We start from the raw sequence: 14,784 nt of genomic DNA on the forward strand, positions 1-14,784 counted from the left end.
TGAACTGCATCCAGCACATAACACCATTTTCTTCACACATTCAAGGTCTGTTATCTTTTTCCACTTATCTCAATAGGAACTCTGTTCCAGAATCTTATCTCCTGGGCTGATATTTAAAGGGAGCCTTTCATGAATTATCACGACTGTGCATTTGACAGAATACACCCATTTAAGTCACATATTTATACTGGGGTGTGACTGACTCACCTCTAACCACTCTATACTAAGTGATGTACAAAAGCTTAATGAGGGCTCTTCCCGTTCTAGACAGTTTCTAACACGAAGATCAAAACCTAAAGATAGTGCAGGCTTAGTTACAGTCCTGAGACTCAAGAACTTGGAAAGCTGCTTTACCTGCAGAGCTATATTTAAGCACCCGTGTACATGTGAATACAATTATACATCAAACACAAGCAGGCTGCACTTGCAGTGGTTTTCTGTTGTTCATTTTCCTCTGAAGGATGAATGATTATAATTTAGAAATGTAAACACTTACCCATAATTTGGATCCTAGCCTAGTCAGCATTGCCATACAGCTGCTCAATCCCATATGCCCTAAATGCACGTTTCTTCAGAAAAAAAACAAAAACCAGAAAAATTAGCATTGGCCTGAAGGGAGGCTTTGATGGAAACCATTAGGGGTGTGGTGGGGTGTGGGGAAGCCAAAAAGAGGACATTGCATTTTAGGACACTGCTTTAATACAATTACAGATTAGCAGTAACAGCTCAGGTCCTCCCATCATCATAGAAACCTCACCAGCAGCAGGAGCCATGAACAAAGTAGCCTGCTAAAGTTCTGACAGCAAGCACTATAGCTCATCAGAGAGCTCAATACCTTTGAAAAAGTCTTCATTTACATTGCATCCTATCTTAAAATTGCTCATTAACCTTTTCTTCTCAAAGATCTGTTTAATCACAGTCATTAACATGAGGGTTTTTTTTTGTTGTTTTTGTTTTTTACTTTTAGTATAAGCAGAAAACTGTTTTGTCTTATGATCCCATCTTTAGAAAGGCGAAACGCTAGAAAGCTGTTATCTGGTGTAGATCACAGCCAAGTGCCATAGTCTGGGGGCAGAGAGCTAAGCAGACACCTTTTCTTCTCTAGTACAGTATGGTTTAGCAACTGCATTTGGATGCAATCTCTTACATATGTTCACCTGTCCCTGGCATTGCTGTAAACTTACAATACTCTCTTAAGAGCTTTGCTGCCTCAATGCATACAAAAACAACAAATGCACAGGTCTTGCATGCTGGATGGAGATTACATATTAGTTATAAAGAAATAGAAAGCAGGAAAATGGCATCATCCTTTCAATGGCACAACTACAGTAAGTAGAAGGTGAAAACAGGAACAGACAATAAAATGATAAATATTGCTTTATTAAATTACTTTTATACCCCTACAAAGAAAGTTTTTGATTTCCGTTACAGAATTAAATGAAGAAAATTCCTTGCTGTCTCTGCAGTTATCTAAATTTAGATACAAAAAGGTTGTAAAAAGACCAGCCTATTCAAGTTGCATAAAAAAGGCAGAGAATAGACAAGTTCCCTCAGGAATCTTGAGGCTCAGAATATAAAGTCCTATAAAACAATGAAATTAGGAATTCAGCAATGTGTTGAACAATTGTAAACTGTAACTGCGCAAGTGGACCACATGATTCAGCAGTTTCCTTAAAGGTGTAATCTGTGAACTGAACAAAAAGCATTGCTGACACAGCAGACCTCATTAAGTTACTCTCCCTTTTATACCCTCCAAGTTTAAGCTGTGAGATCAGCATCCAACATTTAAATGATAGAAAGGAAACTTGCCTCCATAAATATCAGAAATTTCTCCATCCTATAACTATTTATATAAAGTAGCTAGCTGTTACAAATCTGTTACAAATCATTTTCAAGTAACACAGGTGGCTGAGGCAAAACAATTAAAATCAGATCATACACAATTTTACTGTAAATACAGTAATTTGAAAGGTAAACACATAACCATAGCACTGACAATATACCAGCGCTGCCGTATTGTGGACTCGATGTGTCAGTAGAAAATTAGGATGCCTTTATTATCAAAAATTAAGGACATTCATTCCAGTCTCTGGTAATCTAATCTTAGTGCAAAACAGATGCTAAGACGTATTTAGCAAAAAAAAAAAAGAAGGTGATACATTAAGGCCAAAGATTTGTTCAGTCATCACTATCGCTTCCAGATTCACTCAGCTGCAAGTCATTTCCTAAAAGAGACAGAGTCATCATATTAGTCATCTTCAAGGAAATCTCTTTCAAGATTTTCCCCTTTCCCAATTCAAGGCTCACAACCCACTTGATATTAGTTTCTACGTAAGCAAAGAAGCCAACTCTTCTGTGACAGAACCACAGAGACCACATTTCTGCAATTTTAAAATCTTAGCAGGAGAGCCATTAGCTTATTAGTCATGAAAGCATTTACTATTACAAGATCACAACAGCTGACACCTATCTTTGCCACCCACATTTTCATGCTTCATAAATGGGAAAGCTGCTAGCAAATGCAGTTTAGTGAAAAACAAGTTGTAGGGCTTTTTTCTTCTCAATCAACATTTGAATGCACTCAGCTGTACTTGAAAACAAAGCCATGTCTCAATCAAGAACAGCAGTCCTTTGATGTACCTTTTAAAGATGTATCAGTGACCTACTATTTCAAACAGGTTTTGGAACAAAGTGAACAAACAAACCATCAAAAGCAATTTCACACAGCACTTTAATTTGGAAGCTATATATGTATTTCAAAATGGGAAATTAAGAACAGAGACTACACGGTGCTTGCAATGAATGTCCATAAGCTTATGGAATGGGAGGGAAGGAATCAGAGAACACTAACAACAAAAACAAATGCAGCAGTGTGTTATAAAGGATCGGTGCCATATCAGCAGCACCCCATTTTTTTTTATTAAGAATTTCTTCCAGCTAGTATGATTTTCTTCACACCTCTGTTGCCAAACAGCCATAAAAAATTAAAAATGCATCTCTCACATTGTTCAGAAATGAACTAAAAAGCACAGAGAATGACTGAAACACAGTAGGCACAGTATTTTCACGTTCTTTCACCCTCCACAGATCACTTTGGCAGATAGATAAGAGTAACCTCAATAGGGTAAAACCAGCAAGACACTCAGATCATATGTTTTGTCATGAGGCATAACATTTTTGCTAGAATGCTGACATCTTTAACATGGCTGCATTTAGCCTTCCTCTATTTTCCACTATGTCATCACTACAGCTTAGGAAGCGTGGTATAGGATTCTCTGCAACAAAGCAGAAAACACTGTTTATATAAGACAAGAATAGCACAGATGGATATTTTCAGCAACCTTTAAAGTACTGTTGTAGTCATTTCTCCAATTCTAAAGAGAATATTTACAGCCACATCATTTATAATGTTTAAAAAGCAATTTTTAAAGAAAATGTAATCTGTCAGAAATTATTCAGCACAATATATTAACCTGAAAAACAATATTTCATTATGGCATTAGCAAATTAAACTCAAGCATTTATCACTCAAAGGAAAACAATCAAAGAGTTTTTGGAAATCTGAATCCTATTATGCACTACCTACTTGGAGAGATGGCTGCAGTAAGAACAAGAAGATAACCTTCCAAATAATGATTCCTGCAGCCTTCAGAAGTTATTTCAACACAGTTAATAGAAATTACACAAACTGAATAACACCAGCCAGAAATACCAACGCTTGTGAAAACCAGCAGATGGGAAAAGCAAGGACTCCAAGTTCCAAAGTCACAAGTAATACATTTGGATATATTTCAGGGAAAACTCTCTGGCCCATCTTTCTAACTCTGCCTCTAAAAGGATTTTGCCATCAGAAAGATGGCAAAATAACGGAGACTAGAGTTAGTAGTTTTTGGATAGGTTTGTGCAAGAACGGAAGCTTCATTCATCAGGACTCTGAAGAACCATCTACAGTCAGTCGTACTGGTGCAGACAGTAATAAAGTGGGAGAAAAATGGGGAATTCAGTCTTCCACAGTGCCAGTGCTTACCAGTAACATTAAACAAATGAAATAGATTAACCTGCAAACCATGACACTTCCTAAACTTTCAGATCTGTGGCTATAATACATTTGAATTCATGCAAGAAGTTATTTGGGACAGGGAAACTCATAAGAGCATCTGCGCTTCATAGATCATAGTTGGTTCACCAACACCAAACAAATACAAGGAAAAGTATTTCATGACTGGCTGCTGTACCAGCACAAAAAAGAATCTAGACAACTGAAGCTGGGTTGAAAGTCAAACACACGAGATACTGCCCCAGTATAGCCAGTGTACTGATTTTTCCTAGAAAATTAGACTTCGTAAATGAGAGTTATGCTAAGCAAGTAAACATAAAGCAACATATGTTCAAATATTTGTAAAGAGATTAACTAGTGTCAGCACTTACAAGCTTTGTCATAAGGCAAGTTGCGAGCTTAGATCAGCTTCTGAAGGGAGAAAGAGAAAGAAGCAGGATGTGAGCCTTGCTGCTGAGGTTAAGGAGGCAGCTTTGAGCTCTTGATTCCTGAGAAGGTCAATTATTTCTGATAGAAGTATTTTGTTACCATGCTCCTGCCTTCCAAGTTCCACAAAACCTCAACTGTATGATTTATACACCTAAGATGAAACCTCTCTTTAACCCTGTCCCCAAACTTCTGCCTGCAGTCAGCAAGCCAAAGAAAACTTCACGAATTACTAATCACAGCCTTGATTCTGCAGAGGCACACAAAACTAGTCACGCACATGCATGATCAAACCTCAAAACAGGATTAGACAAGCAAACTATTTGTTTGTGCTGACATTTGTTGCTTCAGTGTTTTATTTTTGAAAAACATTCGAGGTGGAAGAAATGACTGTGCAGGACCCCAACAGAGAAATCCTGCCACTCAAGCTAGAACCACGTGCTATTCATTTAGCGTCTCCAGGTTTCACTGTTATTTACCCTCTCCTGCCAAATTTCTTCACCAAAGGAGCTGGAGGAAACACGTTCTACTTCAAAATGACTTTCTTAATCTTTGTCTAGTTGCAGTGTATTTCAAACATTAACGGTACTCAAGTGAGCTATGGAATCAAGAATTAAATAGAACTGGGATCCTCACAGAATCAGGTTGGAAAGGAGTTTAAAGATCAGGCAGTTCCAATTCCTCTGCACAGGGCATGACTGCCACCCACCAGATCATACTGCTCAAGTCCCCATCTAAGCTGACCTTGAATATCTTCAGGGACAGGACATCCACAGCTTCTCCGGGCAACCTGCTCAGCCTACAAAAGAGGAAACTGAGGGGAGACCTCATCACAGCCTACAGCTTTCTTAAGAGCAGAAGAGGAAGGGCAGACACTGATCTCCTCTTCGTGGTGACCAAGGATAGGCCCCAAAGTAGCAGCATGAAGTGGCAAAGGGATATTCAGGTTAGATATCAGGAAAGGTTCTTCACCATGAGGTGTTCAGACACTGGAACATCCTGCCCAGGGAAGCTGTCTTGGCACTGAGCTTCACAGAGTTCAAGAAGTGTCTGGATAACACTCTCTGGCAGTCTGATTTTTTGAGGCCTTGCCTAGAGCCAGGAGTTAGATTAAATAATCCTTATAGGTACCTTCTAACTTAGGATATTCTATGATTCTAACATCCACAAGTACTTCTCCTCAGGACTGCTTTCAGTGCGTTCTCCACCCAGCCTGTGTTTGTGCTGGAGATTACATTGATCAACATGCAGAACTTCATGAGGTTTTCACAAGCCTACCACAAAAGCCTGTCAAGGTCATTCTGGATGGCATCCCTTCTCTTCAGGGTGTTGACTGCACCACGCAGCTTGGCATCATCAGCAAACTTGCCAAGAGTGCACTTGATCCCACTGTCCATGACACTGACAAATGTTAAACAGCATCAGTCTTAATATCAATACCTGAGGAACATTACTTGTCACTGGTCTCCACTTGAACAAAGAGCTGCTGGCCACAACTCTGGCTGTGATCATCCAGCTAATTTCTTATCTACCAAGAAAGCCTTCCGTCAAATTCAGGTCTCTCCAATTTAGAGCTCAGCTAAATAGCTACGCAAGCTAGTTAAGCCTGAGGCTTGATGCTACAAAACAGAAGGTTTCACCTGTCTACATAGTTCTCAGGCATTAAGTCATCAACTTCCTCTGCAATGGCTTTGATGTTGTCATGTTTCAAGCAGCATTTTCTCACTATGATTGTTGGAACTAGTAGAGTTAGCCACCTGTACTCTTTAGAGTGTTTCTCAGTGGAAGTTTGGCCAGCTGGGATTCTGTCAAGGAGGAAGAGCTTCACCACATTTTCATAGGAGCTTTAAATAAAGCACCAAGAATGGTAAATCTCATTTGTGAATGAGGGTTGAAATAAATGGCACCTTTTGAAGTCACACAAATTACAAAGATGTTGTTTTCTACATTGACAGTAAAATGCAGACAGCATTTAGTTCTTGGCACATGAAGTCACAAGACTTATCCATCTGATCTCATCTCCGATAACAAAGTAACCACAGATACTTAAATATTTAAATACTTGCTACAAAAAAAAAAAAACAAAACAAAAAAACAATCACCAAACCTGTTCATGTTATCTATTAGGTGTTGAAACAAAAGTAGGCCTGCCAGAGTCTGAAATTTCAATAGAACCTGTTTACACATAAATGATATGCCTTAAAGATCTTGGGCAGTACAGTAGGGTTTCACAGAAATCTCTTCATATTGTAAGCCTACAGTTAAACACCTAATTAAAAAAACATACTTGTTTTCAAACAGCTGAACATTTACAACTCCAATGTCTGAATGCTCCTGCTTATTTAGGTAGCAAACTTGAGACTCTACCTACTGATTTTCCCCCCTCCTCTGACCAAAATGTCCTTCTTGGATGACACTCATCAACACATTCCAAGTTGTGCAGCAATTCTTCAACCATTCGTTGAAGAACACAGCAGCAGCTACTCTTAAATAACATTTTCAGTTGGTTGGATTGGTGGAATAAGACAGTATCACCTGAAAATAAACAACTGCCCTCCTTATATGCAGAGGAGAGTTTTGCCACGCTGTCCAGCTGGGCCAGTGCCATGAATAACAGTAACTGAAGTAGCTAAGAATATGCCATCTTTTCTGTAATTCAAAGTATTGTCAGTGTGGTATCTTTCCCATAGTTCTGACCAAGAAATTACATGTTTTGGAAGTACCCTTTAAGTACAACTACTTTCATTACAAAATTGCTGTTCTGCAGTCTCAACGTATAGAACTGGGAGGAAGCCAGAACAGCTTAGAACTGCACCAGCTTTAATTTAGTACCTCTTGGGACCGAAAGCCTTCTAGTCTAGCATCTAATTCAGACCTTGGCTGAACAATCAAACCTTAGCATTGCTTCCCACAGTTTTAATTAAAACAGAGACATACTTGAAAACAATATGGTTTCCTTTCAGAATCTTGATGTCTGGAATTGCATACTAAGAAAAGAACAGTCTTTGTACTTACGTAGTGTATTCATCATATGACCACTGTTCTCCTGGGATCTGTTATGACTGGCATCTTTGTCAGGAAGAGCCTGATGTGGTATGGCAGACACGGCAGGCTGTGGCTGCAGATATGGCATTGACATTGGAAGAGAGGGCCTTGCTTCCTCATCTTCAGACTCACTGGAACTATTTTCACTGCTTGATGAGGAGGAGGAAGAACTTTTGGAGTCAGATGAACTGTCAGAACTACTCAGCTGGTCCATGATGCTGGCTTCTGCTTTTAGTTCTGCAAAAAATATGTTTCTCAATTAGCATTACCATAGTTGATGTATAAGAAGGACAAAGAAAATCATGATAAAAAAAAAAATCAGGTACACAAATCAACATGTTACTGAGAGAAAAAAAATTAGAAAATCTGAGAACAAAGAAAAGGGTATAAGCAAACACCTGGTTTGTCATGTGGCTTTCCACTCCCAGAGCTTGGGCAGTATTTCCCTTTCGAGTCAAGCTTTAGAACAAGGGTAACTGTGAACCCAAAAGTGAACCCCATATTCCACAGGGTAATGCATCCCACATAACCTTTAATTTCTGTGACTAGCTAGTGTTATGTTTTCCCTAGCTCCCTGAAGATGTCTTTCCCTGATTAAAAGCTGCAGTTAAAAATCACATAAGTTAGCAGCAAAATGTCAGTAACTGCACTCGAAATACCTTCCAGCAGTTCAGCAATGCAACCAACATGCACACAGACAACGTGACATTTTGATCAAAATTAAGTTAAACACACAAAATGTCCAAAGGAACCATCTACAGTTTCACATTAGGATCATTTCATCAAATCCTTGTTTGCTTGTTTGCCTTGTTCTCCTTATAGACTTGGAGAAAAAAGAAAAAAAGCTAGAGCAACAAGAAGGAGACAAGAAAGACTTGAAGTTAACAAATTAATCTTGTATTTTTGGCTAAATAACTCACCTGAATATAATATTTAGAATGGTATGACTGGAAAGATTGTGTTACAAAGTTTGCATTTTTGATAAATAACAGCTAAAGTTCACCACTGAGGAAACTAAACTTTGCAGAGTACACATAATAATTGGGCAAAAAAGAGGTGCTGCTGAAGTGAGAAGTCTGAAACAGACTTCTGCTTAACCACACTGGATGGAGATCTTATGCATCAGCTTGAGGAGTAACCCAGAGGGCAAAAGTTCACCATCACACAAGGTTGTAACTAAACAGCCATTTGCTATGGTGGTCTTACAAGTACTTGGAGTACTTCAGGAGCAGCTTTGATATGGCAGACATGAAATGCACGTAAGGAAGGTAGCTCATCTTACTTCACATTCATCTAGTATGGAAGAACATATTGAAGATGAAAGTGATCAAAAAGAAAGATTGTTTGAGACTTAATCAAATCAAGAAGGGAGAACAAAAGGATAAGCTTAAACACAAACTTCCATGAATGCTTCCAATCCTTCATTGTCAAAGGTCAGACCAAAGGAAAAGGTGTTTTGGCCAGTCAAACTTATCAAAGGCCAGCCTAAAGGAAAAAAGGCACTCAGGAAAACTGGCAGTTCCTGAAATAGCATGGCTATGACTGCAAGGGCAAACTAACTCAATGCCAAGGAAGATTAGAAAGTACACTAAAAGACCACGTTGGCTATCTGACTCAAACATAAGGAGAAAAAAAAAAAGAGGTTAAAAAATTGGAAGCATCCTGCAGCTAAGGGCAAGCACAACATCAGCATAGAAATAAGCCAGAAAGTCCACGGCAAAATTTAAAAAGCAGCTAGAAGATCAAGATGATACTTCAAAATAATTCTAGAGAAGGAAGGCCAGGGACTGATCTGCCACCCATCTGAGGTTGTAAGCTAACCAAGACACAGCACTCAAGTTCTATGCACTTAATGCCTCTTCCTCCCTGCTCTAACCTATGACTACCAATTTTAAAAAGTTAACAGCACCAAACACTGGTGAATGAGAACTTTGCCTTCAATTCTGAAACAACTGAATTTAAAAAAAAAGCCTTTTTAGACAGAGGGAGAAGGGCTATACCTACATTGGAGGAATAAAGAGAGACCTACCTCCCGCCCCAGAAAATGAAGATAGTAACAAGTTCAAAGTAGTGTACTTAAACAGGAATAGTCAGTTACACAACCACACGATGAGGAATGATTAAGCAGGCAACACTTTGGAAGAGCCTGTTACAGTGGATCACTAAACACAGTTCTACTGTATCGTGCTGCAGCAGAATTGACAAGCATCACGCTGAGATGAGATCCTATCTGGTCTTCTCATATGAAGAAAGTGCCAGTAAGCCAGCCTTCTTGCTCAGAGCAGCAGGGCTAAAACCTCAGCTGAAACACTAACTGGTTTTTGGCACCACACTTCAGGAAATTTTTAAAGTAGTTGGAAGATAGCTAGAGGAGAGTGACAATGAATTAGAGATCTAGAAATCTTCTACAAAAGAATGAACCAGATGGCATCATTTTGAAGAAAGAATGAGCAAGTCACAGCAGTTTTCTGAGTACATTAAGGGCTACTTAAAAAAGTAGAGTAGTCTGGCCTGTACTTAATGATGAATATAAACCATAAGGAAAACAAAGCCCTGAATAAACTGTCAAGGAGAACTCAAAATCCACCATCAGAGAACTTAGTAAAAAAGTAGTAAAAAAAATCATCAGAAATCTGACTTCAGGACAGAAGGATGGGCTGGATAACCTTAAGAGGTCCCAGCCAGCCCTGTTCCTCAATTATTCTGCATTTTCTTAAGTAGCACTCAAAATTGGACTGGCAGTACAAAACAGTTTGATGTATTTTGGCAGCCACTTAGGTATCTTGCAATATGTTCAACACTCCCACTCCCCAAAAACAACAGAGCACCAAGAAAAAGCATTATTTCATTTGCTGCACTCAGGCTTTCCTTAGTCTTTGCAACCCCAGCTCTATTCTAATACTGTTCCGTAGTGTAAAAAGTTCTGGTCAGAGTTTAAACCCAAAATAATTTAAAAAAATCTTCATAGTGACATCTGAAAATCCTATTTGAAGGAATTTAGAACATCTTTGGAAACAGACATCAACTCTGATTGAAACTGTCACCTGTCAGTATTTCTGTAGCAAGTAATTACCACCTGCCATTTTCTCTGCCCTCCAAAAGGTAGTAAGGCCTGCCTCTACACAAAATACGTCTCACCAAACCAGTGCCTCAAGAACACAGCACACAGCACTGTTCAAGAGATGAGTTGTGCAGGCACTTGCTGTATTTTTTCCCCCCGCTTGAATGTCACCTTTCACAAGTCTCATCTGGGAATTCAAAAATTGAGTTGTAATGCACTGCAAACTACATGTCTGCAGAACACAGAGAAACAGTTCTGAAGAAGCAGTTGTGTCAACATGGGAAACGACTACGCTGGTTGCAGTACCACAATACAGTCTACTTTCTGCTTGATTAAAGAAGCAGCATGAGAAAAAAAAAAATCAGTAAAAGCAGTATAACTTGTGAGATTAAGCCTAATGATTCACCTGATTTTAAGGTTAAGTTTCAAATACTGCTTTGCTACCACTTGAACCAAAGCATGGGGGTAAAGTGCTTGCAAGATCAGACTTCTGGAGTCAATCTCAAACTAAAACACACTCTGCTCTTAAAAAAAAGTCTTAGTTAAGAGCAAAGTTTCTAAGCAGTGGAGCTTACCTCGTTCAATGTCATCCATAGGGGAGGATGGAAACATCTTGTCTTTTGGTGGGGAATTTTTAATGTTGTTTGGAGTCTTAGTTGAGTTTCGGATTTGCTGCTGTTGCTGTTCTATACGAGACTGAACCTTACTGCTTCCTTCAGCTCTGTTTAAAAAGAAGAAAACTGTCATTGTTTAGAAGACAGGATACCAGATAGAAGAAACCAGACAGAAGACAGGAATACAGGGGATGCTATACCTCAACTTATGGAATTATTTGCCATATCTTCCTAAGTAACATAATTACACTTACAGGTACATGAATTAATCTTATTAGCATATAATTAGATATGGATGTAATACATATATATATATTAAATACACTGCCAGTAAGTTTTGTATTCTTTGTTAGTTGACTTGTTATAATATCTGGCTACTGAAGATCTCTCACTAATAACTGCTGAAAGTTCTGAAGGTTCAGCAGTACAAAAGAACACAAACTTGGTATGGGAAAAACAAGTCACAGCCACAACTGAAACCAGAACAGATATTTTGTCTATTTTCTCATTTAGAAGTCAGAAGACATTATGCAAAGTACTTTCCAAAGAGATTTGCCCTCCCCTATATTCTTTAGATAGTAGTTGCCACCTCTTAACAATGTGCCACTTCTTAGTTAAAATAAAGCAGAGGAAAAACAACTTTTCTATGATTTCTGCTGGTTAAGACTCAGAAGCCACAAAGCAAAGTTGGTGTGTTGAGATCACGGGCTTTTCACTCTATTGAACAAGACCAGAGACTTTCTAAATACAAAGTTATGATAAAAATAGTAATGGGCTGAAGCATATCTCAATTTCAACTCTAACAAATAGATTTTCTGAATAAGGACAGCTGTTCATCTTGTAAATTACACACCTGATTTTCTTCACAGTGATGTTGCTACTGAGTTTCTCTAGGCGACATTCTCCAGTGTCATGATTGATAATTAAGATACATTCCTTTAGGTAAGGCTTCTTGGAGCCCTTGAACACTGTCACTGGTGGAGTGGAGCCCTGGTAAACCAGAAGAGTCCAGCAAATGTTACTAGGTAGTACTTTTTCTTCTTAAGAACAGCAAACAATCCATTACAAACATGACAAATTCATTATAAGCAATCATTTCTAGCTTTGAGAAATGCTATTGGTTATTTCAAATCAGACTCAACCATGACCAAAAGCAGCTGGTGACTGACTGAAGGGAATTCCATCTTTAGCATTTAATCGGTTTCAAACTTATTTCCAGATCACAGCATATTTACTGTAGGACTCCTTTTACCAAAAGGGGTTTCAGTAACCAATAAGCAGAGCAGTAAAGCATGGCAGGTAGTAAATTTTCCCTTTCCAGTCTTTCCTGCTTTAGAACTGTGCTACTGCAGTAAATACCAAGGGGAAACTCACACTGCCAACATCCACATAAAGCTTTTCAGCGTATGCAACACTTCAGGGTCATCCTACAACTTATTTCCAATTCAGTGAATACACTTAAAGCTACAGCACAGCTGTTTAACCTTTAGATCATCTGCAGTTTTACACATTAGAACAACTGGTTTTGAACTCTAAAAATTCCACAAGCAGCTCTGAAGCAGCATTAAAACTTTGTATACTCCTATATTCAACAAATTTTTATGATAATAAACCATAAGAGATAATTATGGGGTGACCAAGGCCAGGCTGGTTGGGGCACCAGGCAGCCTAATCTAATGGTTGGTGACTCTATCCACAGCAGGTGGGTGGAACTAGAGAGACTAAGTCCCTTCCAATCCAAAACGTTCTGTGATTCTACAACAGCAAAATATACCATCCCATGTGCCAGCCACTCTTCAGCCATCCCCCTCACCTCAATATTCGGCAGTGTTATTGTCACCTGTTCACCTTTGCCAACTTCAAGGTCTCCTTCACAAGCGGTATCAATAGACGCAGGCTTAAAGTCATCTAAAAATAAGATGAAACTGGATTATTTCCGGACTTTTCAGGAGCCTTCTAATCCTAGACATGCTCTGAATATCATTTCCACTGGAGACTATTATGCCATGACCTTTTTTGCTGGCGTATCACCTGCTGTTCCCTGATCAGATCAGTAAATTAGCAGAATTCAAAGACAAGCCTCTTTTCTCCATATTCAGCTTAAACGTTAACACCTTTCAGATAAAATTTAGGAAGCATTGTTAGGTGCTAAAGGATAGGAGACTGGATGCGTTAGACTTCAAAGGAAAATAACTTCAATTAAATACTTCCAGAAAGGCAATAAGTAGCTTTTGAAAGCCCCTGGGAAGTGATTGTCCCTCTCTGCTCAGCTCTCGCGAGGCCCCACCTGAAGCCAGCATTCAGCTCTGAGGCCCCCAGCAAAGAAGGGCACAGACCTGTTGGAGCACGCCTGGGGGGCTGTGAGATGTTAGGGGGAAATTCTTTGTGCTGCAGCGCGTGTGGGTTTGAGTCTTGGGCCCCACACACAGCGTGCTGCTGGGGAACAGCCTTGCTATGGGACCCTGAGAAGCGCTCCATGTTCACAGCCCAGGGCTGCAGAATCCCCTGAGCTGGCAGAATCGAGCATAGCAGTTCCAGAGCTTCCAAACAGGAACGAGGAGAGATATTTGCTTTAAGCTACAGCCAGCGGGCAGTTCAAACCGAGAGACTTCAGCGCCCATAAGCTGACTTCTGAACTTCAGCGGCAGCCGGCAGCTGCGCTCCCTTTCAGTCATTTGCTAACCAGCTCCTCAGGTGTCAGAGCGATCTCCGCGCGCAGCGGCGATGAGCGCTCCAGTTCCTATGGCTCATTCGTTGGAAAGGAAAAGAGATTTCAAAACAGATTTCAGAACAAATAATCACATTACCGCAGTCAGCGAAAAGCGGGAATGGTGAGAAGCACCCGGCACAGTTTCAGAACGAGGGCTCATTTCAGCACAGTTGCCCACGCGTCGCGCTCCCCTCCCGGCGTGCGGCCCCGAGGGGAGCGCGTGAGCGAACGGGGCAGCGCTCGGAGCCGCCGGCCCGGCCTCGTATCAGCCCCAGGGCGGCCGCCTCCGAGCTACCGCGAGGGCACGGCTCTCCGGGCAGCGGCCGCGACGAACGCCGCCCGTAACCTTTGATGCCGAATTGCGCTCGGCACCTGAAAACGAAGCGCGAGAGGGCAGAGCTCGAGCCCTGCGCGCGGGGACCGCCCGGCTGCAGGCAGAGCCGCCCGGGCCGGGCCCTTCCCCCCCCCCTCCAAGCCAGGGACGGAGGCGCCGCGGGCCGCGTGAGCTCCTCTCGGTCCGGCCCCGCGCCAAGCCGGAGCCTGGAGCCCGGCACCTGGAGCCCGGCACCTGCCGCCCCCCCACACGCCCCCCAGCTCACAGCGCACGGTATGGAAGGCGCAGCGCGGCTGCTTCTCGAAGGTCTCGCCCAGCTGCAGCACCCGCTCCTTGGGCTCGACGAGCGGCGGGGCCATCCCGTTCATGGCGGCGCGCGCCGCACACCTCACACCATGACCCGCCCGGGCGGCCCCCGCCGCTACCGCCGCCACCGCACATCCCTCACGCCGCGGGGGCGGTGCCGTGCCGGACACGCCCGCTCGGCCCCTCAGCCTCTGGCCACGCCCACACCCTCAGGCCACGCCCCCGCATCGA

General features: G+C 41.3%; 1 protein-coding gene across 1 annotated transcript; it reads right to left on the reverse strand.

The window, feature by feature from the left end:
- Nucleotides 1–1,359: 1,359 nt before the first annotated feature.
- Nucleotides 1,360–14,736, reverse strand: EAF2 (ELL associated factor 2). The gene is made up of 6 exons (XM_048953457.1): nt 14,513–14,736; nt 13,017–13,111; nt 12,057–12,193; nt 11,165–11,310; nt 7,499–7,765; nt 1,360–2,225 (listed from the first exon to the last, which is right to left on the reverse strand). Exons 1-6 carry the CDS (start codon nt 14,613–14,615, stop codon nt 2,179–2,181), a joined length of 795 nt encoding a protein of 264 aa, XP_048809414.1. The 5' UTR covers nt 14,616–14,736; the 3' UTR covers nt 1,360–2,178.
- Between the last annotated feature and the right edge of the window lie 48 nt (nt 14,737–14,784).

Source organism: Lagopus muta, chromosome 8 (genome assembly GCF_023343835.1).
Source record: "Lagopus muta isolate bLagMut1 chromosome 8, bLagMut1 primary, whole genome shotgun sequence".
NCBI lineage: Eukaryota > Metazoa > Chordata > Aves > Galliformes > Phasianidae > Lagopus > Lagopus muta.

Excerpts from the sequence above, each read along its gene's own strand:
- EAF2 (XM_048953457.1), bottom strand. The coding sequence starts at position 14,615 with ATGAACGGGATGGCCCCGCCGCTCGTCGAGCCCAAGGAGCGGGTGCTG. Across the intron at positions 12,194-13,016 it reads TAACACTGCCGAATATTGAG|GGCTCCACTCCACCAGTGAC; the intron begins GTGAGGGGGATG and ends CTGGTTTACCAG. Across the intron at positions 2,226-7,498 it reads TCATATGATGAATACACTAC|GAAATGACTTGCAGCTGAGT; the intron begins GTAAGTACAAAG and ends TGTCTCTTTTAG.